The 17,240-nt window shown below is 35.5% G+C and overlaps 1 protein-coding gene across 6 annotated transcripts in view; it reads right to left on the minus strand.

Annotated features, from left to right (window-relative positions):
- Nucleotides 1-529: 529 nt before the first annotated feature.
- The window catches only part of Mfsd8 (major facilitator superfamily domain containing 8), an 89,513-nt gene continuing 72,802 nt past the window's right edge, over nucleotides 530-17,240 (minus strand). For 5 of the 6 annotated variants that reach the window (XM_026390904.2, XM_077803506.1, XM_026390903.2 and 2 more), the window contains exons 6-12: nucleotides 16,852-16,996; nucleotides 16,058-16,113; nucleotides 12,849-12,957; nucleotides 10,973-11,107; nucleotides 7,419-7,522; nucleotides 7,091-7,338; nucleotides 530-3,195 (exon numbers count right to left, since the gene is read on the minus strand). In XM_026390904.2, coding sequence (XP_026246689.1) covers nucleotides 2,989-3,195; nucleotides 7,091-7,338; nucleotides 7,419-7,522; nucleotides 10,973-11,107; nucleotides 12,849-12,957; nucleotides 16,058-16,113; nucleotides 16,852-16,996 — 1,004 coding nt within the window. In that variant the 3' untranslated portion in view covers nucleotides 530-2,988. The remainder of the gene's footprint in view (nucleotides 3,196-7,090; nucleotides 7,339-7,418; nucleotides 7,523-10,972; nucleotides 11,108-12,848; nucleotides 12,958-16,057; nucleotides 16,114-16,851; nucleotides 16,997-17,240) is intronic. The other variant, XM_026390905.2, reaches the window with a different exon arrangement.

Consider the following 17,240-nt stretch of genomic DNA (forward strand, 5'->3'; position numbering starts at 1 on the left):
AATTTAACAAGGAATCCTGATTGGTTTGGTTCCCCTAGCCTCGACTAACAGAATTTTGCTCCTCATCGCTGTACTCCAGCTTCCTCAGGTCGGCTTTTGGTTCTGGGACCTCCAAGATGATCTCACCTCTCGGGTTCCTATAAGCCCTGCCTGTGCCACTCCTCACGAATCCCAATCATCCTCTTCCATCAGGTCTTAGGTAATCATTACTTCATTAGAGACATGCTCCCAACTTTCCTGGTCCTGGTTCCCTGTTACTCTCAGAGCTCCCTACACTCCTGTTTCCTCACACGGCACTTTCCTCAGTCATACTCGCCCATGTAACATGAAACTCAGGCCCGAGATTCCTGCCTCCTGTGAGGAGGGGCTCTGTATATTTTTCCTGTTCCATATTCAACAATTACTTAGTAATTGTCATATAGTGGGTGTCCTCTTAAATATGTACTGAAAGTATGGTTAAAATTTTAAGGCTAAGGTACATATATACAATAATTTGTTTATTAGAAAGTGAACATTCACAATACAACAGACAAAATTACACATGAATCTACAATAGTACACAGAATTTCTTCTCAAAATAAATTAATTCTTGAACAGATGCAAATAGTTTATCCTTGTCCAGATAAAAAAGTTATAAACTTTATTTCACCTTACGTAAGAAAATACAAGACAAGCTTAACAAAATAGAATATTTTATGAAGTTATAAATCCACTCAAAATATGCTTATTAGGTCTTCAAAAATATCTTTTTCTAAATATGTTCTTTTGTTTTTTCCTGCTACTGGGCATTGAACCCAGGGTGCTCTGCCACTGAGCCACAGTCTTACCACTTTTTGTTTTGAGACAGGATCTTGCCAAATTGCCCAGGTTGGCCTGAAACTTTCAATCCTCCTGCCTCGGCCTCCCAAGTTGCTGGGATTATAAAATGCATATGCCACCATGCCTGGCAATGTAAACCACTCCTAGTTTTTCATAATTTAAGGACTCTACATCATCTTTAATTTATACTCATTTTGTCCAATGGAAGAGTTAAACTAAGTTATTTAATTATTTCTCAAACTACCTCCCTGTTCTTTCCCCAAACCCGTTATTGCCCTATCTTTGGTGTTAGACCAAGAAAGCACTGTCAATAAAAAAGAAGGTGGCAGTCAGTTTTGCAAGGTTATAGTTTATCTGAATTGTAATCAAAGAATAACTTTAGAAGCTGGGAATTTTTCTTGTCATATTCTTGTTAAAAATATGCTATATGTTTTATGATAAAATTCTGGGGGAGAGGTGTTAATTGTTTGCCAAATATTTCTGCTAACAAAAGTCACTGGTACAGGTAACTTAATTTACCTCACAATTAGTAATCTATTAATAATCCAACTTCATGGTTATTTTCCCTTATGAAAAATATAGTGGTTAAGAACTAGACGAAAGACCTAGACAAGTAACTTCTCTATGCCTTCAATCTTCCATCTCTAAAATGGGAATAATAGTATCTTCACCCTATAGAATAGTTGTGATAAATTACATGTTACCAGGAATATGGAAAGAATTCCATAAATATTCATTATTATTTTCATCAATTATCATTACTGTTATTATCCATCATGCACACACTACCCAAACCAAGGGTGGAGTTTGCTCTTTATGATTAAAAGTGAGACAAAAACTGAGAAGCTTCAGAATGAAAGGTAAAGGTGATTCCAGGATTTCACCAAATTGCCAGAAGCTTGCTGATGACCTGTAAGCAGAGTCCTGCTAGGGAGGTGGAGAAAAGTGAAAAACCTCTAAAACATAACTGTACAGTGAGTTCAAGAACATTAAGCCTTCCATTAGAGCTGATGAAATTGGGTGGAGGAGTATTTCTTACTGTAAAGTGCAGATTATGTATTTATTCTTAAGATTTGGAAATGCTTATAACGTAAAATAGGAAACTTTTGGAAGGATATTTACCACTATTTTTTGCAGTTTTGTTATTACCACGTGCACAGTTCTGTACTAGTAACTTACCAGCATCCTATGTACCAATAAACTGTTCGATGAAAGCCATTCTGCTCAGATGCTTATTAACCTGAATTGACAGGGCTGTTAGTTCCCATCCAAATTTAAAATCCAACTAAAATTCTATAGCTCTTTAACAGCTCTGTAGACAAGGGACTGTTGTGTTCCCTCTTGTAATTTAGATGGGCAATATTTAATCACAGTGAATTTTTCTCTAAAGCTTAAAGGAGTTGGGATATAGCAATAATTTTAAGAAATCACGTACTATTGAATACATGGATACAAAGTGAATTATTAGCACTTCCAAGAATTAAATAGTGTAACTCCACTAAAGGCCAAGATATCCATTTTGACCTCTTCATTTTTCAAATATTAGCATTTTTCTTGCTCACATATCAATTTAGGGTTTAGTGAAATATTGAACTAAAATAAGACAGAGATGCAGTATTACAATAAAGATTTACACAAGACAGGAAGGATGGCAGGCATGCTAAATGGAGAATTTAAGGGTCATGATTTTTACTTCGCAAGGAAATGTATGAACAGAAAATGTGTTTTTATAAATAAAAAGTAGTTATCTTTGAATTAAAATACCTCTTTAGGCAAAAAAAATTCTATAATTTCATTCTATAATACAGCTAACTTGTCCTGGTTCCACTGCATATTCTCTCATTATTTTAATGAGACTTTTGTAGTCTGCACTAAGAGTGTAGTTTTCATACCTATAAGACCACTGCCACTCACTGTTTAGTTCATGAAATCCCAAAAGGGCATAATAAGAAAAACATAGGAAATTATGACCCAGAATGTTTTATGTGTCCTACTATTCACAATCACATGTAGTATCCCCTCTGTTATTTACATATGTTCTTGTTTTTCAAAATGTGCAATGTATCCACAGCCTGTATATGGTGACTGGATCGTAGCAATTGTGGGGCATAGCTTTCGACTAGGAAATGCCACACAAATCAAGTATGTTCCACCATAGTCTTAGCTACCTTACTCCTGAATCCTCCCACATCTTACAGAAAAGGCAATGAGTCTCTTGTAAACCGCTCCGAGGAGTGTGATGGTGAGCAGGACGATTACACACACAAGGCTGAACGCCCATCGTGGCCCCAAGTAAGTATACACGTGACTGATGAACACAGGCCCAAGAATCCGGGCTCCACTTCCAGAAGCTGTCAGCCAGCCCATATATACTCCCTGTGGAGAGTGAGCAGGGGACAAGCAGAAACATATTCAGGGTTAGTAATTTTAACAAAACAAATCTTGAATAATGAACTTTGTTCATATTATACTCAAGTTTAAAAAAACATTTTTTTTTTTGGATACTGGGGATTGAACCCAGGTCCTCACATATGATAGGCAAGCACTCTACCACTGACCTACATCCTCAGCCCTAAAGGAACAAACTTAATATCAGGTGAAGCCCCGGAAACAAGATAATGTATTCATATGCCATTTAAAAATAATATTTATTTTGTATTTGCTGCATGCCAGATGCTGAGTTAGGGGTGTGTGTGTGTGTGTGTGTGTGTATAGTTTCACATTTTTACAACGTTTGTCAGTAAGTGTTGTTCCTGCTTAACAGGCTAAAACTCAGAAACTCAGAGAACTTGTCCAAGAGATGTGAAGTTGTGTTTGGGCCACCCATCTGCACCACTTTATATCATAATACCACTCCTACAACTACTTATCCCAAACCCTAACCCACACAATCTTCCCAAGAATATTTAGTGCAGCATCACGCTTGATAACCCCAGACTGAAAACAACCTGAGTGTCTATAGTAAATCAACTAAATAAATTATGATACATTTAATAACTGGAATGTTGATCAGTTAAAGTATAAGGTCTTATACAGGGTAAAATCTTTCATAAGAAAGATTACTTTTCATAAGAAAGATTACTCTCCCCCCCTCCCCCCTCTCTATTCTCTCCTTCTTACTCTTCTCCCTCTCAGCTTCTCCCCCCCCCCTCCCTCCCTCCCTCTCTCTCTCTCTCTCCCCCTCCCTCTCTCCCTCTCTCTCTCTCTCTCCCCCCCCTTCTCTTTTGCAACTGGCCACTACGGTCCTGCTAATAAAATCTCGGACAGGTTAAAAAAAAATAATAACAACATATTAATGTAATTACTTCTTTCCATGATAGTGCCTAAAGTAAAAAAAATAATAATTATTTGTAGAAAAACTACATATATATGTACTATAATCTGTTTTGCCTTTTTTAAAAGGCATTGAATAGCTGTTTGAATAGGCAAAGAAAAATATATTGAGGGTACAAATGAAGTTAATAGCATCTGGTGCAGTGAAGATAAGGGGAGTCTTCTTTTTCTCCTGTTTACATTTTTAAATAATTTGAATTTTATTATAACAATCATATATTGCTTTTGTAATTAATATTTTTTTTCTCTCTTTTGGTACTAAGGACTGAACTCAGGGGTGCTTAACCACTGAGCCACATCCCCAGCGCTTTTAATTTTTATTGTGAGACAGGGTCTTGCTAAATTGTTTGGTGCCTCACCTGAGTTGCTGAGGCTGGCCACAAACTTGTGATCCTCCTGCCTTAGCCTCCCCAGTTGCCGGGATTACAGGTATAGGCCTCCACACCCAGCTTTTTTTTTTTTTTTGAGATACGGTCTATGTTGGGCTCAAGTGAACCTCCTTTCTCAGCCTCTGCAGTAGCTGGAATTATAAGCATATGCCACAGCATCCAGCTTATGCCTTTATTCTTAATTTTGAAAAACTGAAAATATAGTATTCAGGTTAAAAACAAATCCAGGACTGGAGGTGTACTTTATTATTGGTAGAGAACCTAGCACACATACTTGAGGCCCTGGGTTCAATACACAGCACGGAAAATACACGCACCCCCCCCCCGCCCCCACCAAAAAAGAAAAAAAATTCTCTCCCTTGTTTTTTTTTCCCCCCTTTCCCCTCACCATCTCTTATATGTAATTCTGTGTAACAATGAGGGTCTCCTTCCATTTCCATACAGTTTCCCTTCTCTCTCCCTTTCCCTCCCACCTCTTATCCCTGTTTAATGTTAATCTTCTTCTCATGCTCTTCCTCCCTGCTCTGTTCTTAGTTGCTCTCCTTATATCAAAGAAGACATTTGGCATTTGTTTTTTAAGGATTGGCTAGCTTCACTTAGCATAAAACAAGGGAGAGAACTGAACAACAGCTGACGGGGTAGAGAGGGAAGATGGGAGGGAAGGGGAGGGGGGATAGTAGGGGATAGGAAAGGTAGCAGAATACAAAAGTCACTAATATGGCATTATGGAAAAATGTGGATGTGTAACCGATGTGATTCTGCAACTTGTATTTGGGGTAAAAATGGGAGTTCATAACCCACTTGAATCAAATGTATAAAAGATGATATGTCATGAGCTATGTAATGTTTTGAACAACCAATAAAAAGAAAACCAACCTACCAAAATATTTTATCTATAGATTTTTCTCCTTGCTGATTCCAATAAAGAATCCTATTTGAGTAAAGCTATCATCTTAATTTTAAAAGGAGGTAGATAATATTTTTATTTTGTGGTCAGGGCTGCAATTTTTGCTCAAAAGTAGAGCACATACTTAGCATGTTTGAGGCCTCAAGTTCAATCTCCAGAACTACCAAAAAAATAGAATAAGAGTTAGAAGCAAAATCTGAAAATAGTCTAAATGATAGCACAGCTGAATGTGGTGGTGCACACCTGTAATTGCAGCTACTCTGGAGGCTCAGATAGAAAGATCCCAAATTTGAGGTCAGCCTCAGCAAATTACCATGGCCCTGTCTCAAAATAAAATAAAAAGGTAGAAAGCCTCTGGGTTCAATCCCAGTAAGGAAGAAAGAATAAATGGAGTACAATGTTTCCATTAAAATAATTCACTAACTGGCTTAGTGGTGCACACCTGTAATCCAGTGGCTTGGGAGGCTGTGGCAGGAGAATCTCAAGTTAAAAGCCAATATCAGCAACAGCGAGGCTCTAAGCAACTAGTAAGACCCTGTCTCTAAATAAAATACAAAATAGGGCTAGGGATGTGGCTCAATGGTCAAGTGCCTCTGAGTTCAATCCCTGGTACAAAAAAAAAAAAAAAAAAAAAAAAAAATCACTAAAAGAAAATCAAATGGCATGGAAGGGTATTCACAACATTATATATTTTTGATGCCATTTTTGTGTTGAACACACATAAGCATAGAAGCATAACTTCATCAAAATCTTAGTAGTAACTGCCTCTCTGATAGTTTTCTTTTTGCTTCTGTATTTTTTTCCAATTTTATATAATGAATTACAGAATTAAAATTCTTATTTATCATTTTTGCAGCTCTGGGTACCAAACCCAAGGCCTTATGTATGCTAGGTAAGTGTTCTACCACTGAGCTATAACTTTGGTCCATGAAATTCTTACTTAAAAGTTAATTTTGGAACTGGGCACGATGGCACATGCCTATAATCCCAGAAGCTCAGGAGGCTGAGGCTGGAGGATGGCAAGTTCAAAGCCAGCCTCAGCAAAAGTGAGGCACTAAGCAACTCAGTGAGACCCTATCTCTAAATAAAGTACAAAATAGGGCTGGGGGTGTGGCTCAATGGTTGAGTGCCCTTGAATTCAATCCTCAGTACCCCCCCCCTAAAAAAGTTAGTTTAAGGCTGAAGGTATATGCAGTTCAGTGATATAGTGCTTGTCTAGCCTGTAGGTTTGATCCCAAGCACCACAAAATAATATAATAATCTAAAAATATACATAGCCTTTGTAAACTTTTAAGATATTTGTGCGTTTCATCTCTTAGTAATGGCTTCTGGAATCAGAAGAAATTAAGCCTAGATCTAAACGTGGCTACTAATTATGGTTCCCTTAATGTTGCCTAATTTAAGAGTTTCAGAAATTTATACTTCAAATTTTTTTTCAGTGAAAATGATTTTGAGCTCATAATCACTGGCATCCTAATCACATTAGCATACTGTTTGTGAAGTTTCAGTAAATAAACCTTATAAATACTTGACAAAGGTTGTTTGCTTTTAAAAACTTAAAATGCTAATAAATGTGGTAAAAATCCCCCAATGTGCTACAAAAGTATGTCTTATAATTGCAATCTCAGGGAAGCCTGCTTACCTGAGGCTTTGGTCCTAGAATTTTTGAATATAATGTATAAGACATAACATTACAGGCTGGATAGCCTATTCCAACCAGCACAGCTGATGTGAAGAACTGGGCCAGGTGGATCACTGGGGTGTAGAGGCACCAGGCTTGCTCAACTGGGCAACCAACTGGCCGTTCATTATGATATTCTCTTGCAGACTTCCAAAAACCAATCATAATTTCCCCAAATGTGGTATCAGGGATTGAATTATTATGTAAATCTGTAAAAACAAAATTAGTATGGTGTAGGAATTGCTAATTTTAGCTAAACACCAGGAGATAATGTTATAGAATCATGTACCTTCCCACTGTATTTTGGGGAACTGACTTCCCCAAGGTAACAAGATAAAGAAGCCAACCCACACAACGATGAGTCCTCCCAGTAGAATAGCTCGCTCACCAATCCTGTCAAAGAACAGAAATTCTGTAATTTTAAAATGAAACATCGTAACAAAATTTCCATTACTTGTATAATTAAAAAACTATAAAATTTTGATACTTTTGTGATACTTGTAAATGCAATACATAATTTCCCAGTAAAAGCAACCAAGACTTCTATAAAAAAAAAAAAATAGCCAATTTCAGGTCTGGGACAGGAAATCCAGAAGATGAAACTAGAATATCTTTTCCTACCGGAAAGCAAAGAAGCTATTAGTGACTATGAGGTCATGAAAATAGTACTCAACCAATTTGAAGAAGTTGGCCAACAACTTAGCAATATGAACACCAAAAAGAAAAAATAATAATAATGGGAATTAACTGAAATACAAGAAAGTGTTATAATCTATAAATTCATACTATCCTAAGATGGAACACTCTCTGGTCACTTTTTGAGGATGCCACAGAACCATCTTATCATTTTAAATAACAGTTAATTAAAGGAAAAAATCAAACATGTATCCTTTCTTATGCAAACTGTACTGTACCTCACAATAATCAAAGGGTTGGTGAAGGGAAGGTTTTTTTAGTAGAATGTATCCTAGTAAATAAATGTTTTATGGAATTAACAGTATCTGCAAGGGGTTGGTTTCAAGAGCCCCTTGAGGTTACCAAAATCCAAGGACACTCAAGTACCTCATGTAAAATGTCACAGTAAAGGGTAATAACCTACAAATATTCTCCTCTGTATTTTAAGTCATCTCTATAGTACGTATAATACCTCAAAATATAAATGTATATACTTTTATACTATATTATTTAGGAACTGATGTTGAGAAAAAAACTCCAGGTTCAGTGCAGATGCAATTTTTTCCCAAAATATTTTTATCTGAGTTTGGTTAAGTCTTTTGGTTAAGCCTCAGATCTGGAGGGCAAACTGTCAGCACTTAACAAGGACCCTTGGATGGATTCAGGGAATGATCGATCGTGACTTACATCATAAGGAGAGAAAAAAGACACGTTATATTTTTTCTCAGGTAAGAATATCACACCACTTATTTTCTTGCCAAAAACTGGAACCCAAATCTCTTTAAACTTCTAGATCTAAGTACAGATCAGTTTCCAAAATATAGTAAACAAAGGGATATTTTAAACACTAGCAAGATCCAAAAAGCAGAAACTACAACATAAACATCCTGGCCTCAATTTGTAAGGGAGGAAGAAGAGAAAGACAAAGGGAGGGAAGAAACCAATCAATGAAAGAGATTGAATCAAGAAAGCAAAGTGAGGAACAAACTAAATTCATGTGAGATAGTCAAGAAAACACAAACTCTGTCTAGATATGTGACAATTTTCTTTTTTTTTTTTTTAAAGAGAGAGTGAGAGAGGAGAGAGAGAGAGAGAGAATTTTTAATATTTTTTATTTTTTAGTTCTCGGTGGACACAACATCTTTGTTGGTATGTGGTGCTGAGGATCGAACCCGGGCCGCACACATGCCAGGCGAGCGCGCTACCGCTTGAGCCACATCCCCAGCCCTAGATATGTGACAATTTTCAGAAATTACTGTTCACTTTTTAGATGTGATGATGGTGTCAATGTTAAACTTTCAGTTAATGAAATATTTATGGAAAGTATGAAATGATGTTTGGTTTCAGGTTCAAAATAATCCAGATGCAGGGGAAAGAAAGTGTGGAGTAGTAGGTGAAGACAAAGATGACACAGGACTGTCCCAGGGTATGTAATTGTTGGAGCTAGATAATGGACACTAGAGGTGCAGAACATAACGCTCTCTAGACCCCTGTATATGGAAGTTTTGCATATTAAGAGTAAAATATATAAACAAAACCAGAAGCTTTCAAAAGCAAACAAAACTAACAACATTAAAAAAAATTGAAAACCGAAGGCATCCTATCACCCTAAGAGGACCAGTAGGCTCCTCAGCTTTCAAACCTTCTGTACCATTTGGCATTTCTCTAGTTCTACTTTGGTCAAACTGGCCTTTTTGCTTGTTTTTTAAAAACCCAAAAACTCAGTCTTCGCAGAAAAGAGAAGACTGAGTATATGGCTGATCTCCAACTTCACTAATACCTTTATTTTGTTTATTTTTATGTGGTGCCTAGAATCAAACCTAGTGCCTCTCACACATGCTAGACAAGTGCTCTAGCACCGAGCCACAACCACAGCCCCTGAAGTCTTTCTGAATATGACTTCCTCGGCCATGGTTCCTGGACCACTCCCAGACTCTTCACAGTGCTCACCAAGACTTGCCTTCACATCATGTTTACTGCCCCCAACACAAGTTCTTTGAAGGTACAGAACTGGACATTTCATATACACAGCACTGCTCTATTTTTGCAGCAAGATTTCTGTCTCCATAGCACCCTCCACTGCAGTCTGACCCTACATACCAATTCAATATCTGTTGATTGATTTTAACAAGCATTAGAACTGATTTGGTCAGTTAACTTCCTGCATTAGAGTTGGTGACTGAACTTCCTCCAAAGTGTTCTCCTTACAGTTACACTTTCATAAAGAAATTCTTTTAAAAACAGTAGTTTTGAGAAATGCTACAAACTATATTTGCCATATTATATGATCTTTACATACTTTACATACTAAAGACTTAAATGTTCTAAAATCAATTAGTTCATTAATCTTAACCAAATTTAACCACGAAATCTTTTCTGTTATATAACATATTACATATGGCAGGACAATGTCTTATGAAACACATAAAACTTTTAGAAATACTTTTTAAACTATTTCATAACACACAAAAGCTACATTAGTAGACAATTATTTGCTTGGTAAAATATTTTGCTTCACCAAAAATAGGCCAGAGGGGCTGTGGTTGTGGATCAATGATAGAGCGATTGCCTAGCACGTTCGAGGCCCTGGGTTCGATCCTCAGCAAATAAAGTATAAAAAATATAAAAACAGTATTAAAGAAAAGCCAGAATACAGAAATATCATGCTTAACAATCTAATTTATTTTTTTTTAAGTATTTCACTTTTTTTTTTTTTTTTGAGAGGAGAGAGAGAGAGAGAGAATTTTTCAATATTTATTTTCTAGTTCTCGGCAGACACAACATTCTTGTTGGTATGTGGTGCTGAGGATCGAACCCGGGCCGCACGCATGCCAGGCGAGCGCGCTACCGCTTGAGCCACATCCCCAGCCCTTAACAATCTAATTTAAATCTGTTTGAAAATTTCCAAAACTAAAACTAATACATAAATGAGAGAAAAACTTTAAATTATTTTATAGCATATTTACTGACATTGTTATTAGCTAGCTGTGTTTCATGTTTTTTCTTTTTTTAGTTGGACACAATATCTTTATTTATGTGGTGCTGTGGATCGAACCCAGGGCCTCGCACATGCCAGGTGAGCGCTCTACCGTTGAGACACAACCCCAGCCATGTTTCATGTTTTGATTTTTAAAAACTAGATTTGAAACAAAACCAGACAAAACTTACTTTTTGGAAAGTAATTTAACCCCCATGAAAATAACAACTGCCTCAACTCCAAGAGCAGCAAGTATTATTCCATTATACAATACAGCTTGTTCTTGAGTCCAAGCATACATGTCCATTGTCAATGGAGCAAGGATTCTAAGAAAAATAAAAAATAAACCATTGTTATTTTATTTAAATCACAGTAATTGTTAAAATGAAGTATAAGTTTTAATGATACCTTCAAGTATTTGCATCCCTTTTAACAATGACAATGGCCTACTTATGTTATAAGCAAGATTGAATAAACACATCTTAAGCATATTTTGTTGTACATACCTAAGCTTCCCTATTTATTAATATTTACTTTAATTATATAAGTAATATAGCTGTAGCTGTACTGCAAAAAGTCTAAAAAACAGGAAAAGGAATTAAACCAAACCAATCATAACTCATATCATTCAAATATAACTAAATCATCATGATTACTCTTTGGTTTAAACAGATCTCTCTTCTCAGTGAAGCTTTGAGTCTGGGAGGGCGGGCCTGCAAGTGACTGGTCTCCCTTGGGGGTGTTCTTTCTATGTGGTGACCAGTGTTCCTCCTTAAAGAACCTCTGCAAAAGTAAATTTTTAAAGTTGTCATTTGTATATGCTGCAAGCTGTCCAGAACTGTTCTTATTTGTTTATAAAATAATGCCTATTATCTTAATTATCTTTATAAAATACACTATACTGCTAAAAAAATAAATTATTTTATTTCCAGTGAAACACTGCTAATAAGTATTAGAATCCTTTGGATTATTTTTCTCTTCCTCAGTCTCTTTTATCCCTACCTTTAAAAGTATGTAGATTTCTCCCTACCTCTGAATTTCTCTCTTCCTTTAAATGATTGTCTCCTTCCTTGCCCAAGCTTCTTTTCCCACATTTTCCCTCCTCCTGTTAACTGACTACAAAATGGCATTTATATTTAAAATATGTTTTTAAAAAGAACAAGTGTATTTTAAGCTTTAAAATCATGTGAGTTGATAAAGAAAACAGATTGGTAGTTTCCCAAAAAATTAAGCATGAAAGCCTGGTGTGATGGCACTGGCCTGTAAGACCAGCAACTCAAGAAGCTGAGGCCAGAGGATCACACATTTGAGGCCAGCCTAGCAATTTAGCAAGACACTATCTCCAAAAAAGAAAAACAGTGTGTGTGGAGTGGGGATGTAGCTCAGTGGTACAGCACGCCCCTGAGTTCAATCTCTACTATACCCTAAAGAACTGAAAGCCAAGAGTCAAACAAATATTCATACGTCAATGTTCATAGCAACATTATTTGTAATACAAAAAGTAAAACAATCAAAGTGTCAGCAGATGAATAGATAAATAAAATGTAACAATACCTACAATCGAATATTATTCAGCTTTAAAAAGTTAAAGAAATTCTAATATATGCTACAATGCTAAAAACTGCTGAGGCTGGACTTGTAATCCTCCTGTCTCAGCCTCCAGAGCCGCTAGGATTACAGGCATGTGCCACGGCGCCCAGCAAGAATGTACTAATAGAACAGTATTTTTAAATATGTCTAATAGAACAGTATTTTTAAAATGAAAGGTCCATATGATAATTAAAGTCAATGAAGCCTACAAGAGATTTTATACTAATTTTTCTTTTTTCATAATCAAGGATTAAATACATCTAAAGTTGCCACACTGAACGCTGCATACATAAATATGGAGCTATATAGCTTAAAGTTAATTAAATCATGATACAAAATTAATATATACTTTTTACATCATAAAAAAATATGCCCTACATTACATATTTTATAATATCAGTATGTTTAATTAACACTGCATTAAGAAATACAAATTAATAAATAATCTGATTTAGATGAAGACAGAATAAAACTTACGTTTCAAAAAGGGCAAATATAAATAAAATCACAAAAAACAGAACATTGGTAGCCACAACAGCAACTTGATCAATATTTCCTTGGGAATCCTGAACTTCATCTATTCTTGCTATAGGTAAATAAGAAAAAAAATTAGATTACCTATATATCTAAATTTTTCTTAAGATACTAAAATAATGTGTTACATATAGTTAATTCTATAAATAAACATCATTTTTAGGCTTCAAAGCAGTTTAAAAGTAACAGGATTTCTATGACACAAATATTTTTTCCTACAGTACTGGGCACCATAACACTCACTAAGCTACATCCCCAGTCCTTTTTGTTTCATTCCGAGGCAGGCTCTCACTACTTCACCAAGGCTGGCCTTAAATTTACAACTCTCCTGCCTCAGTTTCTACAGGTCCTGGGATTACAGGTGTACATCACTGTACCTGTCCAGGAATAATGGTTAAATCATACTTAAAAATAATTTTTAAATGGTACTACACAAAAGTAAAGTGAGAGCTGGGGTTGTGGCTTGGTGGTAGAGCCCTTGCCTAGCATGTGAGGCACTCGGATAGAGTCTCAGCACCACATACCAATAAATAAAAATATAGGTCCACTGACAACTTAAAAAAAAAAAAAAGTGAACCCCCAACAGGAGAAATATTTCAAATTTTTTTGTGTGTTGCTGATCAAACAAACTAGGGCCCCACACACGTGAGGTAGGCACTTCTGCCTCGAACCTCTGGCAATATACTTCAATTTTATATCTTTAGGGAACATTCTGTTTGGTATCTCTAATCAAAATGTATGTATTTTACAGAATTTGGTAATAAAATGATATAGAATTCTGTAAGAATGTATTTATTTAAATTTGCTTTAAATTTCAATTGCTAATTTTTTCTATTTTAATAACTCTGAAATTTAAAATGATTTCATGAAGAATTAAAATAGTTTTACGGGCTGGGGATGTGGGTCAAGTGGTAGCACGCTCGCCTGGCATGCGTGCGGCCCGGGTTCGATCCTCAGCACCACATACAAACAAAGATGTTGTGTCTGCTGATAACTAAAAAATAAAATAATAAAAAATTCTCTCTCTCTCTCCCTCTAAAAAATAAATAAATAATTAATTAATTAATTAAAGAAAATAGTTTTACTAAATCAGTCCCCAGTCTACAATTCACTTAAATAGATATGTATTTTTAATCTCAATGTTACATGAAATCAGTATTAATAAAAATTCTTATGCCATTTTAAAACACTGCCATTTAAAAAAAATCCTTGTTACTCATATCTTACAGAGAAATAACTAGTATTTGATGGGGTTTTTTTATAAAGTGGGAAGGCAAAGTGAGTGTAATGAGTTCTCATCTTTGTAGTTAAACTGCACACTTAACTTGAGCTATTCCCAATGTCACTGTGATGTATGCCCCATTTACATCCATATATGTAAACCCATTATGCCATTTTGCAATTCATCCATGTACCCAGCATAAGCCATGTTGAGTATGTCAAAATGTGTCACTTATGTACATCATTTTTAAGTGTGCATGTAGTCGCAGGAAGGGGTTGGTACAACTCTCCTATGACAGTAAAGTTTCTGTCATTTTTAATGATGGAATCTGCCTTTCTACCTCAGCATTCTGGAGAAGGATATCCTCCTCCAATAAAAAGTAGATCTGGAAATAGTCTACTAGACTTGGGGGGAATTAGCAACTTGAGATATCTAGCTTGAGACCTTCCTTTCTTCGAACCATGCAAAGAGAACAGGTCACCTTTGTTTAGATCTTTTTTTTTTCCTTTAAGTTGTAGTTGGACACAATATCTTTATTTTTATCTATCTATTTTTATGTGGTGCTCAGGATTGAACCCAGGGCCTTGCATATGCTAGGCAAGTGCTCTACCACTGAGCCACAATCCTAGCCATTTGTTTAGATCTTCTTCAAGGTCCTTGGGGCCCAAATACTGTTTTGATTATTATTTTTTTGGTAGTGCTGGGGATGGAACCCAGGTCCTCACACATGCTAGACAAGCACTCTACTCCTGAGGTATATTCCCCAGATCCCTTGTACTGTTTTGGATCGACCTCCTTGATTTTCAATCACTACCTAGAAGGCAGTCTTGACTTCTTCAAATCAACTATCAGCACTGCCCCAAGCCAAACTAGAATTTACACTGTCTCAAAAAAATACAAAGAGCTGGGGATGTGGCTCAGTGGTTAAGCACCCCTGGGTTTAACCCCCAATTCATTAATAAATAAAAAAACAAGAAAAAAAAAAGAATTTTGAGGAAAGACTACATTAATATATTGATTTCGAATTCTATGTAAGTGGAAATTATCATCCCAGGATAAACCTCTATAAACTAGAATATTTTAAAATTGATTATGAACATTTTATCTAAACATGTTCTAAAATTTAAAAACAATTTTATATGAAAGTGCTTGGCAAATTAACACCAGGTCTTTTCCATAGCTTTGAAAATTCACTGAGGGTAGGGACCAGGCTACAGTTTAACATGGAAAGACAATCCCCAAAAGGACAGTTAGCACTTAAATAATGGTGTGTTTGGTAAAATATATCCACTTCCTAGATTGGACATTATTTATGAGGCAAAGAAAGATCTAAAGGATGAAAAATGTACATTTACAAAGTATAATAAAAGAATGAAAAAAAAAGAGAAACCATATGGCAATAAAGAGAAACCATAAGGCAATAAAGAATTACTTGAAACAGAAAGGCACAGTTTTAGAAAACTGATTGTTCGAAAATAACACGAAATAATTCTTACCAATTTTTTTTTGGAGGTGGGGGAACTGGGGATTAAACTCAGGGGCACTCAACCACTGAGCCACATCCCCAACTTTATTTTGTATTTTATTTAGAGATAGAGTCTTATTGAGTTGCTTAGCATCTCACTATTACTGAGGCTGGCTTTGAACTCTCGATCCTCCTGCCTCAGCCTCCCCAGCCACTGAGATTACAGGCGTGCGCCATGGTGCCTGGCTTGGCAATGGTTTTAACTCTGCCAACATGAGAGAGTCAAATAATTGATATAGGAAAATTTATTTTTAAAAAAATCAATTTAGGTACCTTTCAGTTTTGAAGCTTTTTCCCAAACACCCATTATACTGTCCTCAGAAGAATAATCCAAGCAAACAACAAACAATCATTAGAAACACTTTGATAATGCCAAAGTAATTTACTCAAATAGGTGAATAGTACCTTCTTCAAAATTAATATTTTTACACTGTCGTCCTGAGTCATCCACTCGATGTTCTCTTAAAAAGAAAAATGTAAATACTGTATTTTGAAAATGATTAATATAATACAGAAACAGTTCAGATTTAATTCTATTTTTTTACATTCTGACAGTTTCCTTAATGACTTCTGAGTAATGAAATTACTACTGATGAATACAACCAATAAACTTAAAAAGAAAGAAGTTATAATTCATATCATATTAACCATAAAATGAAAAAAAATACCCAATGCATCCAAAAGCATATGTGATCTACTTTACTCAGTATTTTAAATTTTCAGTTATCTGAAACATTAGTTACAAATGCTTTCGGACAATTGGATAAAGCATTCTAAAGAAACAAAGTTAACTAAACATCTGTAATTTTAGAAAATTATCTCTAATATAAGAGACATACATTCCAAGCAACTTATAAATTTAAGACACTTATCCATTCATCTACTTAAAATGCTGCTTCCGTAACATACCCTTACTTAGAAACACGTAGTCAATAGGACCAAATCTTGAAAACAAATAAGATTAAATTTTTAAAAAGATCAAATCTTGAATATTCAAAGATCTTCATAATCTGTGCTCACTTATCAAGTTGTCTACTATTATAGTTGCTATCACTACATACTTTAACTGATCAAAGAATGTGAACACAACTATAATAAATATCAAAAACAAAGACTACATAGGGATAATTTTCTACCAATAATGACAAATCTTATTAAAATTTATATCTATGAAAATTTATATCATCATCTCTAATTACCTTAACATAGTGATGATCAGAATAATGTTTAAAACTCCAACGAAGGCATTAAGTAAAGCTGGTGCTGTATACATGTCTATCTGTAGCTTAATCATATCCCATGTCACGCCCTTTTCTCCAATTAGAGCAAAACAAGTCTGAAAAACTTATTCAAATAAAATGTACACAAATGAATTATTATATGGGAGGCACAGGCTTAAAGAAAAGCAAGAAATTTGTCTCAGAATGGAAGTCACATTAAGGAATCATCTATCTACATCACGCATTCCCCACAGCAGCAAGAAAATTGGTTCTTGATTGGGGGGTGGCAACAACAATTCCCTTCTTCTATTGCAAAGCACATAAAAATAGATGAAGAGATGTGGCATTGAAATTTCATGGGGGTGGAG

The sequence above is a fragment of the Urocitellus parryii genome, chromosome 10 (genome assembly GCF_045843805.1).
Source record: "Urocitellus parryii isolate mUroPar1 chromosome 10, mUroPar1.hap1, whole genome shotgun sequence".
In the NCBI taxonomy this organism is placed as follows: Eukaryota; Metazoa; Chordata; class Mammalia; order Rodentia; family Sciuridae; genus Urocitellus; species Urocitellus parryii.